We start from the raw sequence: 25,429 nt of genomic DNA, 5'->3' as shown, positions 1-25,429 counted from the left end.
AACAAGGGATAAAAGCGGACAGGCTCCTTCTCTCTGGCAGCACCGCGCGGGAAGCTGGCGGAGGGCGAGAGGCTGGCACGCAGTGCCCCCCATCCCTGGACAGGAATGGTTCGCCCCGCAGTCGGCCCCGGCAGGGCGGGGCTGCGGGCGGAAGGCTCCGTGAGGAGCAGGGCGGGGGCGGTGCCGCGGGCGGGGGCGCTTCGGGCGCCGTCCCGGGCTGATCCCGCCTTACCCTGCGCGGGGGTCGCGATGGCTCCCCCCAGGAAAGGCGACCTGAGCGCGGAGGAGAAGGACTTGCTGGCAGTGATCGCCACAGGTGAGCCCTCCCGGCCCACGCCGCTCGCGGCCCCGGGCCGCAGCTCCCACGGGCCCCGCTGGCCGTGCCCCGGGAGGGGTTTCGTGTGCCCGCACGTTGGGGGCGGCGGGTGCGGCGCCGTTACCGGCCGCTCGCCGCGGGCTCCCTCGCCCCCACCGCGCTGCTCGGGTCACGGCGCTGAGGGCCGCTGCCTCCCCGGCCCGCCTGCGGGCCGTCACCCTTCTCCTTCTCCCGGCCGGGGAGAGCGGCGCTCCCCTCCCGGCAGGCCCGCGACACCCGGGCAGTGCAGCGGGGGGCGCGCTGCGGGGCTGGGGAAGATCCGCTGGGCGGGTCTAACTTTGCCAGGGAAAGCTTGCATCTTACCGGCAGTGTCTGTTGATGTTTGCCTCATTATTGGTGTTAATGTCCACTGCCAAAAAAAAAAAAAAGAAAGTTTTCTTGGGGGTAATCTAGTCTTCTAGCGTGCTGTGAGGTTTTTCCCATGTGCTGTTGTCAGACCAGGGCGTCTCTGCAGACACATTATTCTCATATTTCCAGCACTTGAGCTTGTTTGGGGTGTTGTGCACCTCTCATCCCTTATAATGTTCTATTTTACTATTCCTTATAGTATCTTGTCCTCTTAGAGAGAGGAGAGGAGAGGGCATCAATGTCTCTCTGAACGAAGGGTGTCAAGATGATAGAGCCTGGTGCTTCCTGGTGGTGCCAAGCAGCAGGACATGAGGCAAGGGGCAGAAACTGATGCACAGAAAATTCCACTTGATTAAGAGGAAGGATTTCTTTACTGTGTAGTTGGCCACGCACTGGAACAGATTAACCAGAGAAGTTGTGGAGTCTCCCTCACTGGAGATACTCAGAACTGTCTGGAATTCTGGCAATTCTGTGCCATGTGCTCTGGGCCTGCTTGAGCAGGGAGGTTGGAGCGCATACCAGGCTACTGTGGTCCCTTCTAACCTGACCCATTCTGTGGTTTTACATTTCGTGTGAGTGTCAAAGTTTCATTGCACTGTCACACATGTTTGTTGCCAGAGTACTTTCTGTCATTTGGGTTCCCTGGTCCAGCAACATGGATTTCATAACCCCAACTAAATAGTTACCCTCCAACTGGTATTTTGAAAATCATGAGCAACGTTCATTAGTTGTAAGCAAACTACAACTGCTTTGTGTTCCGTGCATTTCTAGATGTAGTTTCCAGGCAATTTGAACCCATGAAAGTTTTACTGCAATTCTGGTGCTTCACTCTCAGTTGTATTAAAATGTTCCTTTGTGTCAGAGACACAGGCATAGGACAAGGACAATGGGCAGTGAATTTATTGTGGACCAGAACCAGTTTGATTGACTCACTTTAATAAGAGTTTCAGACCTTGGTCTTGCAGAAACCTCTGTCTAACTCAGTTGATGCTTCTGATAAGGGTGATGGGATAATTCAGGTTGGGAGAGGCTGCAGGAGTTCTCTAGGCCAACCTCCTGCTGAAAACACATCAGCTGTGAGGTCAGGTGTGATCACTCAGGGCTTTATCCTGTCAGACCTTGAAAACTTCCAAGGAGGAATGCTGTACAATGTCTCTGGGCAATCTCTTTGCCTTACTGGGCTCATAATCAAAGTGGTTTTCCTTGTCTCCAGTCTGAAGCATCCTTTCATTTCAGCTGCTGCCTGTTATCTCTTGTGTTCCTACCATGCCACCACTATGAGGAGCCTGGCTCCAGCTTTCACCTCTGGCCAGTTCTAGAAATCTGACTTCCATCAGTTTAGTGTCTTGTTTGAAAATCCTTCAGTGTTTTGTCATACAGAACTCTGAGTTTGTAAATGCAACTTTGCTTTGCTTGTATTAAAATTTGCTTGGAGATCAGCCCTTGAAGACTTTCTCTTACTGATGTTTGTTCTTTGGCTGGGATGTTCTTCTGAAAACTGATCCAGTTCTTAAGAAGCTTCTAACATGTTTAGAATATATGTATGTTACTGGGGGGAGTAAGTTAGTTGATGGTTCCCTGACTGCCAGTCAGGAATCTTTATTAAGTGTGTGAGATGACTTGGGTAATTGTCTTTTTTTCCTGAAATTAATGAATTAAAAGAAAAATGGTAAAAGCCCATGTAGTGTAGTTAAAACACATCAAAAAGCCTTATGAAAATAAATTATTTCTAGTATTTCAATGGGATTTTTTTAGCCAAAACTGAAGTTGCAAGAGCTGTTTTGCTGAAACATTGGTGGATGACTTCTGAAAGAGTGAAGATAAACATGAAAATAATTAAAATAAGTGTTGCAGTGCTTATTTTTATTAAGCACATCACTGCTGAAAGAGCTTTGCTGATGATTGAATCAGTAATTAGAAGTTTCTGTTAATTTGCAATAATATTCTCCAAACTCAGACTCTTGGAATGTTCTTTTATTTCTTTGTGCCTGTAGAAGCTGTGTTGGCAATATCTGAATTGTCCTCCAATGGGCTTTAAATCATGTTCTTAGACCTGTGGCTTAGCCAAAAGGATTTTGGTAGGGAATTGAAAAATAGTAGTGTGGTAGAATTGAAAATCAGGTGCAGCCTGTTTTTCCTGGCACACTTTTTTTTCAGATTTCAGTCTTCTTATGCATTTGTCAATTTTTAGAAATGTCAATGATCAAGCTACCTGGGTCCTTGTCCTTTCTATCTCTATTCTCTATTAGCAAAAAGCAAATTCATTCCACTTTTGTGAATGTGTTAGATTGCAAATTTCAAATTGAAACAGGAAAAATGATGTGAGTAAATGATGAAGCATGTTTCATTCAAACCAAAAAGTCTTTTAAAGTGAGGTATTTTCTTTTTTTGAGAATGTAGACTGCTCTTTTAGACAAAAGAGGCCCCAGAAGAGATGAAAGCACAACATTTATTAAAATGTTCAGTATCATGATGCTCATTTGGAGCTGTTCATGTGCTGTTTATGTGAGTGTCCCATTTTTGTGTGTGTAGGTCAGTTACTGCACAAAAAATGGATGTTTACTTGTAGTTCATGCTTTCCAGCTGCTCTTTGATGTTGTGAGTTCTTGGCTTTTACCTTCTAAAACATAACACTGTTCATTCCTAAGCTTCTTCACTAAGTGCAGTTAATTTATTGGTGGTTAATCTACGTCCTAAGCAGGTAACATACAAAGATTTTGATTCTAATGAGAAATGGAAATGACCATTTTCCTCCAGATTCTCAGTTTATTCTGTTTCTCATCTCCTTTTCTCTTTGTGTCTTTTTATTTGAAGGAAACACTGAGGAGGCTGGAAGGCTACTGGGGAGCAAGAATGTCCGTGTCAATTGCCTGGATGAGGTACTGCAAACCTGTGCAAGCATTATGCTGAGTTTAATAAGGAGAATGCTAGCTGTGAAGGCCTTCCTGTTGTTAAATAACATTTCTCTAACAGCAGTTGCTATAGCCCTGAAAATCAGAGTAACTCTCAAGATATTTCCAGCATGCAGCTGAGTAATGAACCTTTGAATAGTTCTTACTGTGTTTTAAAGAAAGGTTAAAGATTAATGTTACTTAAAGTACCACGCTGTATTTTGTCTCAAGTTCCAGCCTGAGCTTTTTCTGTAAGGTAAGATAAATGCTGCAGTGAAACACGTGGGGTGCTCCCTGACTTCTTGTCACCTTCACAAGCAGTGAAGTCCCTGTGCTTGTCCCTCTGTGGCAGGCACAGCACCTGTCCAGTCCCCATCCCATGCTTGGGTCTCGTGGGCATACTTGGAGGGTGAGTAGCTCAATCAGAAATGGAACCACAGCCTTTTATACAAATGGGTGTGGTAAACATGTACCAGATTAAATCCTGAAGTGCTACCTGGACGTGGGAATAAGGTTGTGGAGAAAGGAACCTTATGTGATGTTCATGTTTCCTCTTATTTTTCTTTTTACAATGCTTTTTAAAGCATGCAACATTAATATGAAATGTAGCATGCAAGCAAAACTAATTCCCCATCATGCATATTAAATCTACGTGTAATTTATCCATTTAAATGTTAATCTGTGGTTTTCACAGCTTTATAATTTCATAGGTGTCACTGGGAAATTCTGGGAATGTGTCTAGTTCGGCCTCTGACTCAAAGCAGCTTCAGCTCCAGGGTCAGATGAGATTGCTCTGAGTTTTGACATGTCTGGCCTTGTAAATCTCTAAGGATGGAGGCTGTAAAATATTACTGGGCAACTTGTTCTACTCTCCTACTGTGATTTCGGTGAAACAGTGTTTCACTTGTGTCTGAACCTCAGCTCAGGCTCTGTGTCTCTTGCCCTCCTACCACCATAAGTGAAGAGTTTGTCTTCTCCCTGTCAGCTCTGGCAGGCTGCTGTTGGGTCCCACAAAAGCCATTTCTTCTCCAGGCTGTGCAAGCCCCTCCTGCAGCCTCTCCTCACTGCACAAGTGCTCAGGTTCCTACTGTGTAGTGGTGGTACTGCATTGATTTTGTTGTGGTTTATCCATGTCTTTATTGCACTGGAAGGCTCAAAATGGGACAGGGTATAGTGTAGATGTGGCCTCATAAATGCTGAATGGAGAAAAATTGCCACTTCTTCTACCAGGTATCTTCATGGCATGTTGTTAGCCTTTTTTTTCTCCCAACAGATCAATTTTCTGATTGTTCTTAAGTTAAATACTAAACCTGAATTTCTATTGTATGAATTTCAAAACTAGTCAAGCTTTACACTGAACTTTAGGAACCCAAGACACAATATAAGTCTGGTTGTAAGTGTGCATTATTGTATGGACATCAAAAGGTTTTCCTTAAGTGTAGTTGCTGGTTGTGCTCAATGATGGCAGCATTGCTGCAGTATTAGTGCAACATCCAGGATTAGTGTTAAAAGGATGTGGCTTATTCAAAAAAACATGTCTGAGTTATGCCTCAGGCTACTGTTGTAGAAGAAATAGTATTAACAGTATTTACCTATGGCTCCTATCTGACTAAATACAAATAAGGCCCATAAAACTTTATGCAATGGACTTCTTGCAGACTCTTTTTTTACTCCCAAGAATGGTGTGTAATCATGCTCATTAAAGAGGAGAGGGTTCAGGTTTCTTAAATCCATCAGCTATTTTAGTGTTACAATTTTTCTTTTATAACCCATTTGTGCTCCAATGTGTTATTCTAATATCCATACATAAGTTTGTGTGAAATCCCTGTTAAACATCAGCTCAGTCTTTTATTCATTGTTGCCACAACTGGAGACTGTTCTCAGTGCATCAGGTCTTTTTTTTTTTTTCTGTTGCCTTAGTTGCTTATCTTGAAATTCACATTTACATTACTACTGTTACTTACTTTGTTAATGTTAAGAAGTAAGGAAGCCCTGAAGATGGAATGCTTAGGTATTAAAGTGGGAGCTCAATTCAGTAGGAGTTCATTTCCATCCTTGAGGACTTTTTTTACATGAAGAATTCACAGAATGAGCCCAGGTTGAATGTAATTCTGTCTTCCAGCTGTGGTACAGCAAGCATGCAATCACAATTTAGTAATTTTGGACTGAAGAACTCTCAGCATCAGAAGCAGGTTGTTGTATGGTGAACTTCCTAATTTAAAAAGAACCCACACATAAGCTGTTCCTTTCATTTTTTGTTTGACTGTATATTCTAATTGCTTGGATCCACTTTCTTGTAGATTAAAAGCTACTAACAATCAGCTGTCTTCTCTCTATGTACCTTTAGACAAGGACCAAGTCACATTTTAACATCTTTCAGATGCAGTGACCTTTTAAGTATCTTGCCTAAAGTTATGTTTCTGCAGCAAGTGAGCTATAATAGTGGCTCTTTTTCAAACCCTTTCCAGTTGTTTTGGCTTCTTTCTTCAAAAATGTTCATAGGAGCTGAATGCAGTATTTCAGCATTGCTTCTGCTGTTGGTACATGTATTTAAAAATAAAAAAAAATACTTTCTAAGTCTGCTTGCTTTTCCTGCCCTTGTTCCAAGACTCCCTCATACCCTTCACCTCCTGCTGTCTGCTGAGCTCTGCTGGGAGTGTCAGCACAGAGTAAGATCCCTTCACTCAGACAAGTTTCCCAGATGCCCATCTTCCAGAAGGTTGGAGATATCCAGCAGATACAATCTGTTTTTTCTCACCACCCTTTCTGACCAAATCAATTGTTTTGTTGTGTCTTAATCACTGTCTTTATGAAAACAAGTGCAATGGCTTTTCTGCAAAACTGGTCTTTAATAGTTTGGCAACTTTAAAACTTCAGGGACATTTAAGTTCAGGTGTCCTCAAACATTGGAACAAATAGATGGGCTGTAGAAATGGATGTAAAATAAAATCAAATATATTTAACTTAAATGCACACTTCTTAGTAATTTTTTAATGGAGTGGTTGATAATTTGGAAACTTAGTATTGAAGAAAGTGTTCAGAACTTTTCTTTGCTCTGAGAGCACAGAGCTTGTAAATACTGTGACTTTTTGTCAGCACTTTGCTGACTTGAACTCCATCTGCAGCATGTGGCTAAAATATTTCAGATTGATATAGAAAGGCAGGCTCAAGGAAGCACATGAGCTTCCCAGCTGTGGAAGTTTCCTCTGGTCATGTTGGTAGTTAAGGTTGCAAGGGAGTAGTGGAGTACTATATCCCCTGTTTTCTACAGATCAAGCCAACAGACTTGACCTGAAAAATACATCATTTTTCTCTATTTAAAATAACTGTAAGGTTGTTCATAATCTTCTTACAGAACTATCATCTGGGATTAACAGCATTAATTTTTTCCTCTAGTTTGGTAATTGAGCTGTTCAGTTTGGTAATAGATAATTTAGAAACAGACTGCTTCTCTATGCTACAGAACCAAACATTTCCTGGGAATTCCAGCAGCAGCCTGCTTATTCCTGGCTGAGATGTGAGTAGCTTCACTCATGGTGAGTGTGTTCAATGGAGGGGTCCTCAGGTAATCTGCCTTGCTATCCTAGTGTGAAAATCCTATGCTAGCAGAAAATGCCAGATCCTTGGCCCTTATTGAGGAGGAAGGGCTTTGTCTTTTGATGTTTTTTACATAATACTTCAAAATACACAAACCAAAGAAAATTCCACTGCCAGTAAGAATTATCTGGTTTCAGTTCAGGTTGCTGATTGATGTAGGCTTTAACTTTTCATCACTGCAGATGAACTGAAAGATCATCAGAGGAATCTAATGTGTTACATGTGTGAAACCAAGAGCTGAGGGGATGACTGTAAAGGAGAACTATAGCTGTGATCGACACTTAGTGAACAGTATTTCATATTCTAATTAGTCCATACTTAGCTACAGCTAAAATTATTTGTGCATGTAGCTGTTGACCTCCTTCCAAATCCTGCTTTTAGGAAATTTGAGATGTGTAAGGGCAATCTTATTCAAAAGCTTGAAGGGTGAGATTTCTAGAGGCTTTCATCCAGTGAAGAATCAAGTTGTATTTCTAGACTAACAGCATTCAGTACAAGAGAGTTGATTTTTGAAGAGATACATCAACAAATATTTTTGCCTTGTAGCACCTGTTCTTTTTGCATCATTTTTAACCATTCCCCAAATACTGTCTCAAGTAAAAGTCAAACCCAGAGTTATGTGTTTTGTTTGTAATTTTCTGACTTGAACTGTTGCCTGAACCTGAAGGGTAAAATAAGACACTCTTCTGTGTTAATGTGGGACTGCATTTCTCATTGGAGGAATGATTCCAATTCTCCCTGGAGAAGGGAGAGGTGGATGCTTTAATATTGCTGGCATACAGGTGTCTACAGCACGTTTTCAGCTAGGGTTTGGACAGCCCTTTCACTTTGCTTTTTTTTTTTTTTTACTTTTCCCACTCTATTTAAATAGCTGGTGCTCACATGTGCAATGCCTTAGTGTACCCCAGTAGCTGCTGAGGGACTGCTGCAGTGTCATCCAGCCTGTATGCCACATCTTGGCAAGGTTCCATGCTTGAGAAGAAGGGTGAAGTGAGCATGGGAATGTTGGGAGCACTTGGATTGCACTGTTTGCTTGAGTAACACAGGTTTATGGGCTACTTCAGTGGTGGATTGTCATCGTGTTAGCCACAAAACAATACACTCATGATGTCTGTTCTTAACACATAATGAGTGTTTAAATGTTCACAGAATTGAGAGGTTTTGTGCCAAATATGCACATGTCACTGGAGTGGGAGATAAGTGTGTATTTTTTGTTTGTTTGTCCCACTTCCTGTTCCCTACTTGTCCTATGTTTCTCCGTTCCTCTGGTTGATGAAGGTTGAGCAGGAGTTTTGTTGGAAACTTCCTTTGTAGTTCCTAGGAGGCAGAAGGTTGCTTTTCCATTTTATTATCTTCATGAATTTGTTTTTATTCATCCTGTTGAAGCACACCTCAGCTGGATGCTGAAGAGAGATTGATCTGCTTTCTTCTTCCTTTGTGCTGGTGGTGGAGTGCAGCCCGTCCCTGGTTCTGGTACTCATCTGTCTGCCCCTCCACTGACCCCATAGTTTGTTGTTTGGGGTTTTTTTAGTCAACTGACTTCCCCCCCATGGCAGCAGTTCTTGGAATCCCATTCCTCAGTCTGCTTTTGGGCTATTTTCAGCATGAGGAACTGGGAAGAATGGTCTGTAATGGCCAGGCTGGCTGAGCCCTGTTGTGCCAGCAGGGCCTTGTTGGTTGGTGAGCTGGAGAACCCAGTCAAGAGAAGTGCCAGGTAATTTTTAGAGGCACTAAAAATACCTCTGAAATGCCTCTAAAAATGCCTCTCCAGCAAACTCTATTCCTCTTGAATGGTGAGACATACAGTAAATACTTGCAGCCCTGCAGAAGAGAAGTTACCATGTAACATACCTACCAAAAAAAGAAAGCTGGGAAGGATTTACTTTTGTCCTGGGGAGTAAGATTAAAAAGTTTGATTTTTTTTGGTCAGAAAAATGTTGCATGGTAACAGCTAGAAAAAGGATCCTTCATCTGATGTTTTGTAGTGGAAAAAAAATTTGTTTCATCTGTATGCTTAATAAACTATCTGCAAGTTTTGTCTTTTATGTACGTTGTACTGACAATCCAAATGTCATCTGTGAGAAAACAGAGTGTTGCTGGACCTGTCTTTGACATTCAGGCTGAGAAAAGTATTTGCAGTCAATCCAGTTTCAGTGTAGGGACATGATACAGGACACTCAGCATTTCCAGATAAATTTGTGTCTTGCCTGACCCTCTTGTTTGCTGTGAATGTGAAAAACTGATATTAATGTGACTTCTAATCCAATTTTATAGCAACCATCCACATATTTTCTGCCTGATACGTTTTTTTGATTCACACCACAGCCTGACACTTCCAAAATTAAATCAAAGGATTTTAAAAAACAGTTTTCTGGGAGGAGAGGATAAAACAATCCCAGTTCTTTACTTTGTCATATAGGCTTCAGATCTTAATTGAAACAACTGGCTTTCAAGATATAACCAAACTAAAAAGTCATTGTTTTTTAAAGATCTTTCTCCCATCAAAAACTGTGCTGTGTTTGTATTCTCTTACTGCAGTACCTTTCTGTGCTGCTAAGGGAGACAAATCCCTACTGTGACTCCAGGCTGGGATTGGCCTGTAAAGTTGCTTTTGATGTAACATTATGAAATGTAATATAATAAAATACATTTTATAGTAGGACAGAAAGTATTTATTCAACATTTGAGACACCCCAAATGAAATCTAGGAAAAGCAGTCTGTTTCATATTCATGAAGGGATCTCTTTAGGTATTTTGGATCTTCAATGTCATTTTATATTGCAGTTTACCAAAATTTGTGGGTTACTAAAATATAATGCATCAAGTAAGTACTTTGTGTTATTTTCAGTTAGGATGGAGAGTAATGAAACTGTAATACCTTAAAATTATTATACTTTTAACTTTTCCAACTTCCCTCACCTTTAGAAATTTTTTGAAAATTATACTGGTAAATTAAACTTACTTGGGTTTCACTCAGTCATAAATTGAAACAAGAAATACATTAAGGTTCAAACTGACAATTACATTATTTCAGAGTATCACATTACCATGCATTTACAGAGATGCAGTAATGTTGTACATGAGTGTGCTCAAGCCCACAGCCTTGACTGGCAGATAAAGGAACAGAACACCATTTTGATTTTCTTGAGGGACAGACTAAAGCACTCTCCTGACATGCAGTGCTGGAGTGTGTTCTTGGACAGTTGAAGTGTCTTGGCTGATAACATGAATTCTGACCTGATGTTAAGTGAAAACAAACAGCATATTGGAAAAAGCATACTATATTCTGAAAATGGAGTATCATGCAGTTTTATCAACCAGCAGCATGTTTCTCCCTGCCCTAGAAGAGAGATAGAGAGAGAGCCTGCACTAACAGTTCACCCTAGTTCTGAAAATTTCCTCAGGGGTTTGCCCAGCTTTACCTTTATAATCCCACCTCAGTCCTCCTGTGCTGAAGTGAACATTTTTGTACTGGGGCAGTTGAGCAAACCAGCCAGGTTTGTCCAAGTCTGACAAGAGCTGTGTGTCCTTCTGAGGGCTGTCAGAGCTCTGGCTGATCATGGACACAGTGCCAGGATGGCAAAACTATCAGTAATCATGACTAAAAATGAGCAAGATGGGTTTCAGAGACTAAAAGTCTTTGTAATGTTTAAAACAACAAGAGCCTATGTCTAATTTTCTTGCTGCTTATCATATAAGCCACAGCAGGGGAGAAAAGAGTAACATAGGAAGCTAAGAAATTTTCTAAACCAAGCTTTTCCAACTGGCAGAAACATTAGCTGTCTTCAACACTAATGTCTTTCATGAAAGGACAATGATAAATTGACTGTAAATGGTTTTCATTTGTTAAACCATGCTCTGTTTTCAGATCTATAGCACAGCATAATAAGAAAACTGACATGGAAATCTGCTGCATGTTAGTAACCATATTTTTTCATGAAGATTTTGTGAGGGTTTTTGGTAAATAAAATACTACGTGAGGCTTTGGTAGTTATATTGAATATGTATGGCCAAGTAAAAATGATCAGCGGTATGAAGATCAAGAGATGTAACATTGTTTTTTGTATGCTACTTGCTTCTCCTTCCTTTTGCCAGCATGGCATGACCCCTCTGATGCATGCAGCCTACAAAGGGAAGGTGGACATGTGCAGGTTGCTGTTGAGACACGGAGCTGATGTAAACTGCAATGAACATGAGCATGGATACACTGCCTTGATGTTTGCTGGACTTTCAGGTAACTTCTTACTACACTCAGATCACTGATTTTTATGACATTAATGGGTACAATTTGCCATCAGTTAGTAATTTAAAAGTGTTGGCATGCTTTTATTTTTCAGGTTTGCTGTTATTTATATGAACCATGCAGCTACATTATGTTAAATAAAACCCTGTGGGCAGTGCAACAGGAGAGCCTCTGTTCAGACACATATGAAAATTTATTTTGTTCAGCATTTTGAGGCATGCAGTCTACTTGTCCTGTACCTACTTTGTCCTGTTTGTTTGAGATCTCAGCATTCACTTTCCTGGGACAGTTTTCTTACTTAGAAAAGAAAACTGTGCAGTCTTCTTACTTAGACTGTGTTACACTGAAAATGATGCTGCACCAGTAGCTTTTGGTAATATATAAGACTTCTCAATCCAGTATTTTTCAAATTTTGTCTTTCTCCTACATTATTTTTTCAACTATTGTGTGGGCTTTTAAAAATGTATTTAGTAAATTTTAAAACCACACTTTCCCAAAATAATTTTCACTCTCCTCTTACATTATTTTTTTTTTTTTTTCTTGGGCATGTTTATAGCTGTATATATCTTCTCCTGTCTCAAGTGGTGGTTTGCAGTTTTCCTCTTGCTATTCTTTTCCCCTGATGGCTGGTAAAGTAATTTCCTTGAGTGAGAAAACGACACTACATTAAAACATTGTTCCTTTTGGAGAATATATTTGATTTGGGAATATTAGGTTATTTTAAGTATTTTCTTTACTAGGCCACTTATGTCTTACCAAAAATTAAATTCTAGGGGAGTCAGGGTTCTTAGCAGGTAGAGTTTAAACTGCCTTCATTCATCATAACTATTAAAAAGGCTTATGTGTGTGCATGAACCTTAACTAGATCATCAGATTGTTTTTCAGCTACAATGTTGGTAAAAAGATTTGTGAAATTCCAGTGTCCTGTGGTATTGAGCAATATCACAGCTGCAGCAGATAGATGAGGACAAACTCTTAGAGGCTGTTAAATGACTGCAATTTTATAGAAAATGCTGTATTTTTACCATTTTCTCACAGCTGAGCTTTTAGCCTGTCATCCTGGGTGTGAAAGCTTCTAAGTGTTGACTTTAGAGTCTGTTATTTGTGAGCACAAAAGGTACATGAGCACTACTGACGCAGTGACTTTGTTTTTAAACATTCATTTTCATCCACCATCCCCTTTTTGTATTCACTTTTCTGTACTTAGCATCTGCACAAAAATGGATAAAGTAAGAATACCTTTGAAAGCAGAACCAGCAGGAGTGGTGACAAGTGTCCTTTTTTAGTCTCTGAAGGGCACCAATTAAGTAATCTAATCTTCCCATCAAATTTTAGCTCCATTTTCCTTGGTATTTAGCCCAGTCTGAACACCCAGTTCCCACTGGAGACAGGAACAATCTGTTCTGTTCTCTGTGTTCCTGCTACATCATAGTCCTGAATGTGTTTTTCTTCTTAGAATAGCAAATGTAGTTGAACTGTTAAACTAGATTAGTAGAATTTCCTTCTATACTGCTGTCCTGAGGGACCAACCTCCAGTGTAGCTACATGAGTAGGACTCCCATAAGCTCCACAGGAAGCTGAATGTGCATTACAGAGAGCAGAGTTGCACTTGCTGGAACTCTAAATAAGCACATGCCTTTCTCTTAATTCATGCTTAAAATAGTGACATTAAGAGCATTCATTTTCCTCAGTGTTGTTCCTGGTCTTCAAGAAATTTAGTACATCTTTTTCTGAAGCATAGAGAATTACAGGTTCTGATTTGTCCTTGCTCATTCCCCATATCTTTCCTGCAAATTCAGGAAACAAAGAAATCACCTGGATGATGTTAGAGGCTGGAGCAGAAACTGATGTTGTCAACTCTGTGGGAAGGACAGCTGCTCAGATGGCTGCTTTTGTGGGTAAGATGAAAATTATTATCATTTTCTGAACTCCTAAAGAAGTGAAGTGTTAGAGTCTAATGCTTTTTCTTGGAGAAACATCATTTAATGACTTATTCTGAACTGACATGTTGTTGATCTTTATTTTCCACATCTCATCCTGTAAGTCAGTTTGTGTCCTATTCCCATGTTTGATTTCCTGAAAACACAGATGATCTTAACTGTGAGAACAGATGCTACACAAGTGTGTACGTTTTTGTAATGCCACTGCTTTGGAAATAGTAAGAGGAAGCTGGTTGCACTGGAGGGATCCAGAGTGCAGCACCAAGTGCTCACTGGAGCTTCTCTTGTGGGAAAGGATGACTGTAGTGCCAGGAGTTAGGAGCTCAGCTGAGCTTTGCAGCTGTGTGCTGGCAGCATGCCACCCCCTGCCCTTCTCCCTGGCTTCTGGGAGAGGGACAAAGTCTTGGAACCTCTTCTGAGGCACTCACTACTTACTGACCTGGACTTCATTGGAATAAGAGAGAGATTTATCATTCCAGCATGTGAAGTAATCCCTGGCAAAACATGCAATAGGCTTTTTTGCTGTTGTTTTTTTCTCTTTTTTTTGCTCTTTTTTTGTTTGTTTTTATAAGCCCTTTTCAATTTTTTTACCCTCCTTGACCATGCTAGGTTTCTGGCTTAATGTCCCACTTCGTCTCTAGCAGGGAGAATTGATAAAATATTATGAGGTTAAGTGGAGTCATTTTCAATGGCACAGCTATTCCAAAAATGAGGACCTGTATTTTCTTTCAAACACAACCTTCTCATGGTATTTGAATGCTTGAGAATCCCCTTTCAAGTCCTTTTGGTGGTGTGAATTCAAGGCTACCTTGCCATTTAGATTTACTTCCTTGAATAGTGATTTAGTGCTGTTTCACTTTCCATTATCTTATTCTGCTGTTTTAAAGAAGAAAAGGCTGACATTGCTCACTTGAAGTTCAAGCAGCCAAACCTTAACTATTCATTTAAGTATCAGAGAAATCTATTCCTATTAATTCTCCTTTGGGTTTGGAGAGTCTTTCCCATGTGATGCTGTATGAAGTGAATGGGGAATATTATCTCCAACAGAATTTTTAAGAATTCTTGTAAAAATCTCATCACATCACCAAGGTAGCATAAATATTTTCAGGCATACTGAGATACACTACTCTGTAAAGGTCTGAACATTGGAATCTATTCCTGTTCCTTTTTTATTCTTTGTCCAATCAACATTAATTCATCTGCCTGTGTGTGGGAATTGAGGATACTTCTTCCCCTGTCATTTGTCTTACACTGTGCTCTATTAGCTCAGAACTGTCTCTTCTAAAACAGTGGAGGATTTTATACGTTGGAATTTGATTGGCTGTGTCTTCTGGTGATTATAGGATTAGTGCCAAGACAAATCAATCAATTTAAAGAATGTGGTCCTGAGCTAGAAAAGATAAGTTTTACTTTCCCTTTAGTCAAGTAATCCGTTGTATTGTCAGATGTAGAAAAAAAGAAGGGTGTAACTTTTCTTATCTTGTTACTTTCATTACAATCCTTTTATTTTTTTGTAAACTTTAAACCTGTTCTGTTCTTATAACTTCTCCCACCTTAGGTTAATACAGTAATACCTGCTTGCAGATCTGAAAGCTTATGAATCTCAATGCAAATGTCATTAATTTCAAAAGTACAAAGTGGAAAAATCTTATCTTCAAAAATTATAGCACCAGTATGAGACTACTAGCATAGTATAAACTGGGGAGAAGTGACTATTCTCCTAGTTGTGGCTTACCAGGGAAAGAATGCAGGAAGCAGACAGGACATTCAAAATTAATTTTCATGAGGCCTTTCCCTGCTGGGAGTCACTAAGTTAATAACACTTACTGAAGGTTAGAGCTACACACAAGAGAATGGCAAGAGTTGCCTCTTTGCAGTGCAAAATATATCATGCAGAGCTCCTTTGCATATGGGTAATTCTCACTTGTATTGCTTATATTACATTTGGGTTTAGGTGGTTTTGGTTTTCTTTTTCTTGTTATTATTTCACTGGTGATTTCTTTTCTTGTGTGCCTTTAGGTCAACATGACTGTGTGACTGTCATCAACAACTTCTTTCCACGTGAAAGGCTGGACTACTACACTAAACCACAAGGCTTAGACAAAGAACCAAAACTGCCAGTAAAATTAGCTGGGCCTCTGCATAAAATTATTACTACTACCAACATGCATCCTGTTAAGGTGGAGTAATATGCAAATTGTATGTATTTGTTGGTGTGGGAGCAGTTTATTTGTGTCAGAAAGCCTTCTGCTCTTCTGCAAGTTCAGCTGAGATCAAAAGTATTATCTGCTAATTCAGCTACTTCTGAAAATGAGAAATAAGCAGGTTCAATGTTCAGATGTGATTAAAAAATTATTTCAGTGTTTGTATACACCAGAATCTTGAACTAACACCTTTGATTGGAGAGATTCTTACTTCTTATATCAGTAACCATAAATAGCTGTCTTTTTTGGCTTTATTACTCAGCCCCACTTGAAGTGGAAACATACAACAATTTCCAATCTTAACAAAATCTCATTGTTCTCTCAGTGCTTTTCTCAGCATCTATCTTCCTACCTTCATCACTGGTTTGCCACAGTAACATCTACCCCTGCTGCTGTTTCTGAAAGTATGTGCAAGAGAATGTTTATTTTACTTCCCTGGACATTGCTGACAATAATGTCTTTTATGGTTTGCTCCTCCAGTGTAGTTCAGAGAAATGAATACAACTAAATTGAAAAGCAAATTCCTTGGGCTTGCCAGTCAAAGCCCAGCATTTGTTAACAGTTTCCAGCCAGGTATCTACAATACACAGAGACAGTAGTGCACCAGTGGCAGCTAATTGAGTGAGTAGAGCACACAGTTTCCTCTTAGACTGTTTTATCCAGTGCTTTACTAGGCTACAGGAAGTACTCTACAATTATGTGAGGTTGATGTGTTCTGTGCAACTGCTTACATCATACAAGTCCTTAAACCATACAAGACTGCAGTGTTCAAAAGGAAAGAGATTTTAGGATAGTGTATGTAGTTTCTGTAACTTTCTTTAGAAGTAGTTTTGATTCTTCAGGTTCTTATTCTAAAAGAAATAAAACAAACTTGCTATTTTTAATACTAGTTTTAGTTGTAAATGTTTTCTTGTATGGGAACTGTGATTACAATATGTTGAATAAAAATGGTTAATAATGACTGGGAAAAGAGAGGGAAGACTGCATAAGAAGGAAGTAGAAGAATATTAGAAATTCCACTGAAATTTAGCTGCAATGAGCTATATAAGCTTTAATACCAATGCACAAGTCTTTACTGGATTACATTTTCTTCAATCTTCTAGATCGTGTTGCTGGTGAAAGAGAACCCTCTGTTGGCTGAAGTAGAAGCACTGCAGAAATGTTACAGGGTTCTGGATCTCATTTGTGAGAAATGCATGAAGCAGAAAGACATGAATGAAGTTCTTGCTATGAAAATGCACTATATCAGTTGCATCTTCCAGAAATGTATCACATTTTTAAAAGAGCGAGAGGATAAACTAGATGGGTTTATCAAAAGGTGAGTGTTTCTACAGAGAAGTCTCAAAGCCCATGTATGCCCTGGAAAAAGACAACTGAAGGAATAGATTGGATTGGTTTGGATAAAGGCTATGGCAAATAACTTGTTAAGTAATCCCAGCTGCATTTAGTTCAGGGTGGCACTGTCTGCCTTTTTTCTGTCTGAAGTGACACTGTCCTTTCCTGGGTAGAAAGGAAACATTCCTGGAATTTCAGTTCTGCTTTAACTGGTTAGAACTTGGCATTTACATATGCATTATGAAGCAGCAATGTGTGATTGAACAAAAGGGGAGTGATAGGCTTGAAAAAAGAACAACTCAGTGTCCAGTATGGTTCATCTGGGAACATTTCTTGTGCCATTTTGCTCTCCAGCAATCATGCAGGTTGAGATTTTTTTTCAAAAACACCTAAAGAAGTGAGAATTGTAAATCCCACAGACCCTGGATGAAACTTATCCTCTTAAATAACTTAGATAGATCTTCAGAATCTACTAAGTTACCAACCAGCTGCCTGATCGTACATATCAAAGCGACCTGACTTCTTAGAAGGACTACATTCCCCATACACCACTGTGGAATTTTACTGAAATCCTCTGTGAGACTGAAAATAAATTATGAAGTCAGCTTTCACATATTGAAATCAAATAGTTTATCAGTGATCCATACAAAAAAACAGTAGCCAAAGAGGCGTAAGGATTATAACATGTTATTATAATGAAGTGGAATTTGCATTTGAAGGTATTGTTCATTTATCAGTGTTTATTATGACAATGATAATTTTTAAACAGCACAAAGCATTTTGATATTTTAATCAGATGTAGATAGTATACTTATAGATTATTATTTTTCTCTGTGGCTTATTTGGTAAGTCCTGCTTTCAGAGCATTTATATATTGTGTATTTAATAATGACTGTGCATTAGAATAAAAACACTTCCATTTGCATTTTAACATATGAACTTAACATATAAAGTTGCCAAATTATTATGAATTCTTCTCTATAATCTGAAAGGGGACGGAGTATAGCATGCTGTATGTATTTGTTCTTGAATATTTACCATGTGATTTCTGATTTTACATGCATTTTAAAAAATTTAGCCTCTTGAAAGGGAGAGATAAAGATGGTTTCCCTGTGTATCAAGAGAAGCTAATTCGAGAAAGTATCCGGAAGTTTCCTTACTGTGAAGCCACGTTGCTCCAGCAGCTTGTGAGAAGTATTGCTCCTGTTGAAATAGTAAGTAGTTTGAGTAGGGACCTTTTCCTGTCAAGAAAATCCTTTCTCAGTGACTTGCATAGTAAATCCAGATTGAGACGTCTTTCTGTCCTCAGCTTTTGCAACATATTACAACCCTGCAACCCTTAAGCAAAGGGTTTGATGTCCCTAAACTCTCTGTATCTGGATTTCACTTTTTATATTGCAGGAAAATGGTCTAAATTACTTCAATTAGTATTCTTTTCATGTGCCCATAACAAATGCATAAACATCTCTGCTTTTAAAGAAAACTGATCAATTTTATCTTGTCTCTGAGCTTTCTTTTCCTCCTCTGGTATGTCTGTTCAGTTTTTCTATGCCAGTTCACTTATTGAAATGGTAGATTCAGATAAAAATGCAACTTAATTTGCACTCTGTTTTCACAATGGCTAAATTCAATTTAAGATTGAATAATTTCCTAGATTTAATGCATTCATTTGTTTTATTGTACACAAGAAGTTGGTAATATATGATGGTAGAAACGTTCAGTGGGGTTCCTTTTATCACAGAGAGGGAGAGCCAAGATGATGCAATGTGCAGCATAATTTATATCTCAATTAGGCAATCAAAATTACAAGTTAAAAATCTAACCTCAGTTGTCCTCTTAGGTCTTTGCTAGCACACTCTTCATTTTAGGACTCTTTATTGCTTCATAATAAATTTTACACAAGAGTGGCTGTTCTTTTTTAAGCATGTTCCCGCTGGTCTCTGAGAGCGAGATGTTGTACGCACAAACACTGGGGAATTGGAACAATCTTGTGACGTGTTTGGATTATTCAGAGCCAATTAAAAATAGCCTCCATTTTAAGTGGCTCCAGGTCTGCTAAAATGTCCTGAGGCTTAGTGCAATCTCTACTGTTTGCCTAAGCCAGGAAGATAAACACAGTGTGAAAACATAAGCCATTGTGATGCGTTACAACTTGCTTTAGATTAAACATTTTCTTTCCTGTTGCTTTTTTCTTGGGAGAGCCTGCAGTCTTTCATGCCTTTAAAGCAATGATGGTTTATTCCATTTGATTTCTGTCCATTATGCAGAGCTGGAAAGAAGGACATACTATAATTTTTATTTATGTGTAAGCCTTTGACCTTTGTCATTGCACAATTACTTGGATTCAGTCTGGGCATCTCAGTGTTGTCATAGTAGTTATGACTGTGCATATTCCATGGTAGTCTGACAGTTGAAGGAATTACTTAGAGCCAGAACAACTTGGCACTGTTCCTCAAATATTTACATCATTGCCCAAAAGAATAGTTTTAATGTATGGTTACTTAAACCTTACTGCTTGCATTGCATGAGAAGGATGCTGCAAATAACATCTAAATAGTAATACGCAAATAATTGAAAGTTTCAAGTTCTGACCATTTGGTCTGTAGCACCTGTGTGCACTGAGCACAACAGTGACAAATGAAACATTTATTTTGTGTGCCAGCACAGAGACTGAGCTGCAAAAATCTGCTGCATAGGATCTACAGATGTAAAGAATGTGGAGTTTATGAATGACTTACAGAGGAAATACTAGAGAAGCTCAGGGCTTACATTAACTTCACATACAAAAGTTTATCTAAAGACAGATATTAAGTTGTGCATGTTAGTTGAAGATCTCTGATTTGGTTTTATGTTTTTTACTGCTGCAGCAGCTTCAGTGAGACCAACACTCGTGTTCATCGTTTCTGGTCTTCCCTTGCACGTCCCTCTCTGCAGCAATGCTGCCTTTTAATCTCATTTCCACTCCTGTCTTTCAGGGCTCTGACCCCACAGCTTTTTCTGTGCTTACACAAGCGATTACTGGCCAAGTGGGTTTTGTGGATGCTGAATTCTGTACAACCTGTGGGGGAAAGGGAGCAGACAAAAGATGCTCAGTTTGTAAAATGGTAAGAATAAAAAAAAATACTTGCACTGAGGTGCTGAGGATTTTGAATGCTTCTCTATTCACTGTATGTGTAGGCTTAGGAAGAATGACATGCATGCCTGCACTGAAGACATTCAGGCCATCTACTTCTGGGAAAGATGCCTGGAATTCACAATTAGGAAGGAGTACTTGGATTTCCAAGTGTGAACACTTAAGAATGAAGAAGAAGCAAAAATTCTCTATGTTTAGAGTTAATAAAAAACTGCTCTTTATAGATTCTTATATAGGTTAGAGCCACTCCATATAACCTTAAAAATTGCTTAAAAATAACATTAAGTACTATACATAGACATTTAACTTGTTGCACTAAGAAATGCGAAGAAATTCTTTTCATACGTGAAAATTAATTGGTAACTCTGGTAACTTTTAGGTGATGTACTGTGACCAGAACTGCCAGAAAATACACTGGTTTACCCACAAAAAGGTCTGCAAGACCCTGAAGGAAATTCATGAGAAACAAGAACTAGAAGCTGCCAAAGAGAAAAGGAAACAAGAAAAGAAGCAAAAGAAAGGTTAGGATCTGTTGTTCCCTTGCTGAAACTAATGCTGTGTTAACTGCATCACAAAGAGCAATTTAACAGGTCTTAAAACTGTAACAGCTGAGGTTGGGAGAAAAATCTTTGATGAAACATAACAGCAAAGCTGAGTTTGTTGGGATTCTGGCCTTGAAATTTACAAATGCTGTATACTTTCCAAATGTAGTTTTTAATTATGCAGTTACACAGATTTCTACAATGGAAGCCTTTTGATTCACACTGCACTGTTTCAAAATCCAGATCTTTAATGAAGCTAGTGCAGAACTTTAATGCTGCTCTATGTTTTGTTGGAGGTGTTAAGACAAGTTGGATAATAAGCAAGCAGCCTGCTCCTTCCAGTTGCAAAGGTTAACATAGATGTTAAATCTCCCATAATACTTCTCTTCATAATCACAGTATCAAGTTAATTGTGTTGTGTGCTTCGAGTGTGAGGAAAGCAAGGAGTAGTCTTTAAACTGCTCATGGTGGTTTTCTCCCTTTGAGAAACAAGTAATTAAAACATAATAACGTAATAAACACTGTATTGCCCCTTCCCATGTTTCTCCAAGTGAAATAACAGGAAAGTAGGGGATGAAATCACTTTTTCTCTTTTACAACTTACTGGATTTCCGTTCCTTTGTTTTAAGGATTGTAGAAGTGCACTGCACAAATCATGTTGCCTTACAATGGTAATGTTCACTTCAGCTGTACTCAAAATAGCAGGATATAAATCAGTAATGAATCAGTAATAATTAAAGTTTTCAACAGTTTCCTCAGTTGATCGTGTTATGAGAGCTGCTGTTGCATGAGATCAGGATGACTGTGGAAATTGGAGACAAGGATATTAGAAATCCCTGGATATATTGCATAACAGTACATCAAAACATAATGGGCTGTGAGCAGTGATGCCTCACGGGCTGTCCTTTTCAGAGGGAGGGGCAGGATCTTGGTGGATGGCTCTTCTCCCTTCCTGCCTAAAAAGGGAAGCTGACATTTTGTGTTATGCTTCTCCTCCTCCATTATCTACATGTTAATCTTCATTAACTGATTCAAGTAGACAGCCAGCACATTACAGACCTTATCCAATTATGCACTGTTAGTAAGACACTGAAGTCATCTGAGCTTCAGGTCACCTTGTGAATGGTGGTGTATCAGAGCATTTCATATCAACAGCAGTTTTATTTCAGAAAGTTAGTAATACCCCCTACAAATCCTGTACATCAGGAAACTAATAATCAAAAAGAAACAAATTCAACAGCTGCAACTACAAGCAAACCCATGAGTTTAAGTGTTTCTGCTGTACAGGGGTGAGTGTCAAGAAAGTCCCCGTTTCAGCCTGTGCTGAAGGCTCTGAGCTCACTGCCACGTAAGGCTTTGGCAGGGCTGTGGCTAGCTGGCTGTGACTGTTCTTGGCTGGCTATCAATCACAGCACCGAACAATAAACCAAGATATAACTACTTCTCCCAATTAGGCTTTCCCCTCCTTCTTTTCAGAAGTCCTAGCATGCAAGCCCTACTTAGTCGAATCAGGTGAAAAAAGTTATTTAACACTTATTTTTTTTTCAGAAAACATTGCTTGAAGAGTAAAGGTGCAATAGCTTATTCTGTTCCATGCAGTCATGTTATGAATTTTAGGATGACTCATTTCAACCAAAGTTCAATGTTTTTAAGCACATAATTTCTTCAGTCTGTTTTATGCAGAAATGCTTCCTATATAGTTGTGTCCATGTCTTTTTGATTTAAAACAAACCCCACCTGTACTCAGTGTTTAACTGCCTTGCAGCCATTCTTTGAGAAGCTGGTGATAAGTATAGTGTCAATAAAGCATGTTTGAATTGAAAGTTAAAAGAATATAGTATCTTACTTTGCTCCTCTCTATAGCATCACGTTGGGTGCCAAAATATTGGAATACGATCCCAGTATTAGCAGGTAGATTGTGCCTGGCCCTGTCTGACCCTTGCTTCTGGGCCAAAGGTGGCACCTGTGGTGTTTCACCTCAGAGACACTTTTGGCTGGCTGGATGTTGCAGCTGGGCGCTGAAACAAGTCCAGGCTTGTAGAACCTCAGTTTACCTTTGGTGGAAAGGCTTCAGGCTAGGGTGAAGAGGAAAAGGAGACGGATTCTGCCGGAGGGTTTATATCCAGAGTTTATTCCATGGACACAGACGTCTGAATCTTGGTTACAGCTCTAACAGAATCCCAATGACATGGACCTGGCTGAATTTAAGCCCAGGGACAGGGGGAGGAGAAGAGACAGGTGAGGCACCAGCCAGGTGGAAGGAGGAGGGTCTCAGGGACGAGGGACACCGAGACAGGCCAATGACCCCAGGCCTGAAGGGCATCCTTTGAACTTGACCAACCACAGGAGGCCTTGCTGGAATGTTAAGCCTGATTGACAGAACTCACTCAGCAAGGGGGCGAGGGGGAAGGGAGAGAGGTATTGCCACACCTGGGAAGGGACTGGGAAGTAAAACAGGAAATTGCAACACACTGCAACACTTTATAATAAAAAAAAGGTAGTCTGGCAAAAATGGAAGATAAATTAATGAGAGCTTTGTATAGGGTTAGTTCCAGAGTAACCTTATGACAACTTAAGTAAAGTTTTAGTGTTTTGGGTTTTTTCAATTAAGATTTTCTAATTAAATAACTTCTGTAATTGATGCAAAGTATCCTAGTGTTATTGTTTCTCAACAATAAAAATGTTTGCTTTTAAAGGAATTCAGTGTTTATTAATTGTGTGATTTCTCTTTTGTTCAGATGAAATGCAACAAGTAGAGGGTAGTTCTACAAGTGAAGAACAGTCAGATCCTGGTCCAGATCCTACAAAAAACGAGGATCCAAATCATCCTACTGATGGAACAGAAGAACCTGAACTTACCAAAGAGATGGAGGCACTAGCCCTGCAACCCGAAAGTCCACTGGAGAGTGAAACTGCCTTAGATGACATTGATCTTCAAAAAATTCAAGATTCTGAGGAGTAAGAAGAGGGTAGGAAGGGACTGAGAGCTCTCAAGGGTACTAAAGAATTTTTAATGCTGACCATGTCTGAGTTCTTGGAGCTTGGCTTATGCAAGACTTCTTTTAAAATACAGAATGTCTCTGTTCATCAAGAGATAGAATACTGACTACTTTATCTCTAAATACTCCAGGTTTTGTTGTAAATTGTCAAGATAGGTATTTGTTATCTGCTAAAAATTAGTGGCATAGATCCATCTGTATGTATACCAACATAAGCCCAGTGAAACTGAGTTTCTGTGGTTAATGAGCCACATAGTGAAAAATGAACAGCATTTGATTTGGATTATTCATGTTTTCCAAACTTAAAACTTACTTTAATTGTAATTTAATTTTTTTTTCTGCAAATGCATAGACCTGTAGATAAAAGCACTGGAGGGCCAACTATTAAATTGCTTTTTTTTTCAGCACTTTATGAAGCTTTATCTGAAGGAATTCAGTAGCAATTAAGTTTCTGAAGATACTCATCTGAACTCCCAGTTTTTCATGACATTACTGTAAATATTTTTGACTAGTCAGAGCACAAAAATAATGTCTATTTTGTGGCAATTGTAGTAAATGAAACTGCTGTTCCAGGTGTCTCAAGCTGATGGTGAAATGTGTATTTCACTATTGGTTTGGTTAGAAATATTCCAAAGTTTAATGAAGGGAAGACCAGAATGACTCAAAATATTTTGACTGACAAGAATAATACATTCTAAATTTTTCAGGTAAAGATGCCTTAGAGCACAGTGGGATGTTGCTTGTGAATTATTTCATAAACAAAAAATGCTAAGTATTTTTCTTGCTGAACTGGTCACAGTGAATTAGATAAGAAAATTCATGTGTCCATTGAAACAACTGGGATTTCACTTTGGCTTTCAGATCTAGAAAATAGCTCCCCTCAACTTCGTTTTTCACTCAGATTTATTTCTGTGTCTCATGAAATCAATGGGAATGCCACAACTGAAAATATCACTTGCTGCATAGGGATGGCAAAATTGGAGACTTACTGTCAGCTGAATCAGTGGTGTTTTAAAAATAGCAGTATTCTTCTAATTAGAGGAGTAAGGACCATCCTCAAAACAGAGAAAACACTCTTAATTTTTTTTACTATTTAATATGTTGAAAGTTTTTGTTTAATATTCTGAAAACTGTAAGAATGAGGATACATAAATCCACCTGTGGAGGGAATGTACTTCTGTTTTAATTTCAAGGATTAGTAGATTGTGATGAATAAAGGGAATTTTTTTAAAAGAAAGGGGCTATGTGGCAATTATGTTCCTGTGTCTGTAACATGGTGACATTCTCCTGTGACATGCAGGGGACTCCTGTAGCTTGAGTATACAAATTTAACTTCTGGACAATTGGCAGGCAAGAAATGCCTGCCTGGAACTCAGATGTGTAGTCATGCTGTAGTCACCCTCCACTCTGGGGTCTGGGAATGCAGAAGTGCTGCTGCCTCCCTGTTCCATTCACAGCCTTTGGAGCTCTCAGGGGTGTTGCTGTTCAAGGATTCTCTGAAATCCATCCCTTCAGGGCAAAAGGGTCAGGGTTTTGGAAGTGTGCTAAATCCCCAGCACCAATCCTGCTTTCATTCTCCCAGTGGTGGAGCCTTGCTCACTGGAAATCTTTGATTCCCCATCAGACCTCATCTCCACCCTGGTTCCTGCAGGAAAGCTGGACTAGATAAGCTCCAGAGATCCCTGCCAACAGAGACTGTCCTGTGGCTCTGGGTTAACTTAGGAGAGAAGGAAGGAACTCAGCAGACAAGCTACAGCCTGAAAGAAGGACTTGGAAATGTTTAGAAAGCATCATTGACCTTAGGCCTTGACAGAATGGAAG

The 25,429-nt window shown here is 39.5% G+C and overlaps 1 protein-coding gene across 1 annotated transcript; it reads left to right on the top strand.

The window, feature by feature from the left end:
* The first annotated feature begins 105 nt into the window (after window positions 1-105).
* Window positions 106-24,845, top strand: ANKMY2 (ankyrin repeat and MYND domain containing 2). Its single transcript, XM_058822158.1, has 10 exons — window positions 106-316; window positions 3,539-3,603; window positions 11,308-11,446; window positions 13,255-13,353; window positions 15,415-15,575; window positions 16,703-16,917; window positions 18,013-18,148; window positions 19,910-20,038; window positions 20,447-20,588; window positions 23,348-24,845. Exons 1-10 carry the CDS (start codon window positions 106-108, stop codon window positions 23,569-23,571), a joined length of 1,521 nt encoding a protein of 506 aa, XP_058678141.1. The 3' UTR covers window positions 23,572-24,845.
* Window positions 24,846-25,429: the final 584 nt, after the last annotated feature.

This window comes from Ammospiza caudacuta, chromosome 1 (genome assembly GCF_027887145.1).
Source record: "Ammospiza caudacuta isolate bAmmCau1 chromosome 1, bAmmCau1.pri, whole genome shotgun sequence".
Classification (NCBI taxonomy): domain Eukaryota; kingdom Metazoa; phylum Chordata; class Aves; order Passeriformes; family Passerellidae; genus Ammospiza; species Ammospiza caudacuta.
The sequence above is the reverse complement of the archived record's forward strand: the minus strand, read 5'-3'. Positions and strand labels throughout refer to the sequence as shown.

Bases quoted from the DNA above. Each gene is read 5' to 3' on its own strand.
- ANKMY2 (XM_058822158.1), top strand. From the start codon at position 106: ATGGTTCGCCCCGCAGTCGGCCCCGGCAGGGCGGGGCTGCGGGCGGAA. The intron at 3,604-11,307 runs GTACTGCAAACC...TCCTTTTGCCAG, and splicing joins GTGTCAATTGCCTGGATGAG to CATGGCATGACCCCTCTGAT. The intron at 20,589-23,347 runs GTTAGGATCTGT...TCTTTTGTTCAG, and splicing joins AGAAAAGAAGCAAAAGAAAG to ATGAAATGCAACAAGTAGAG.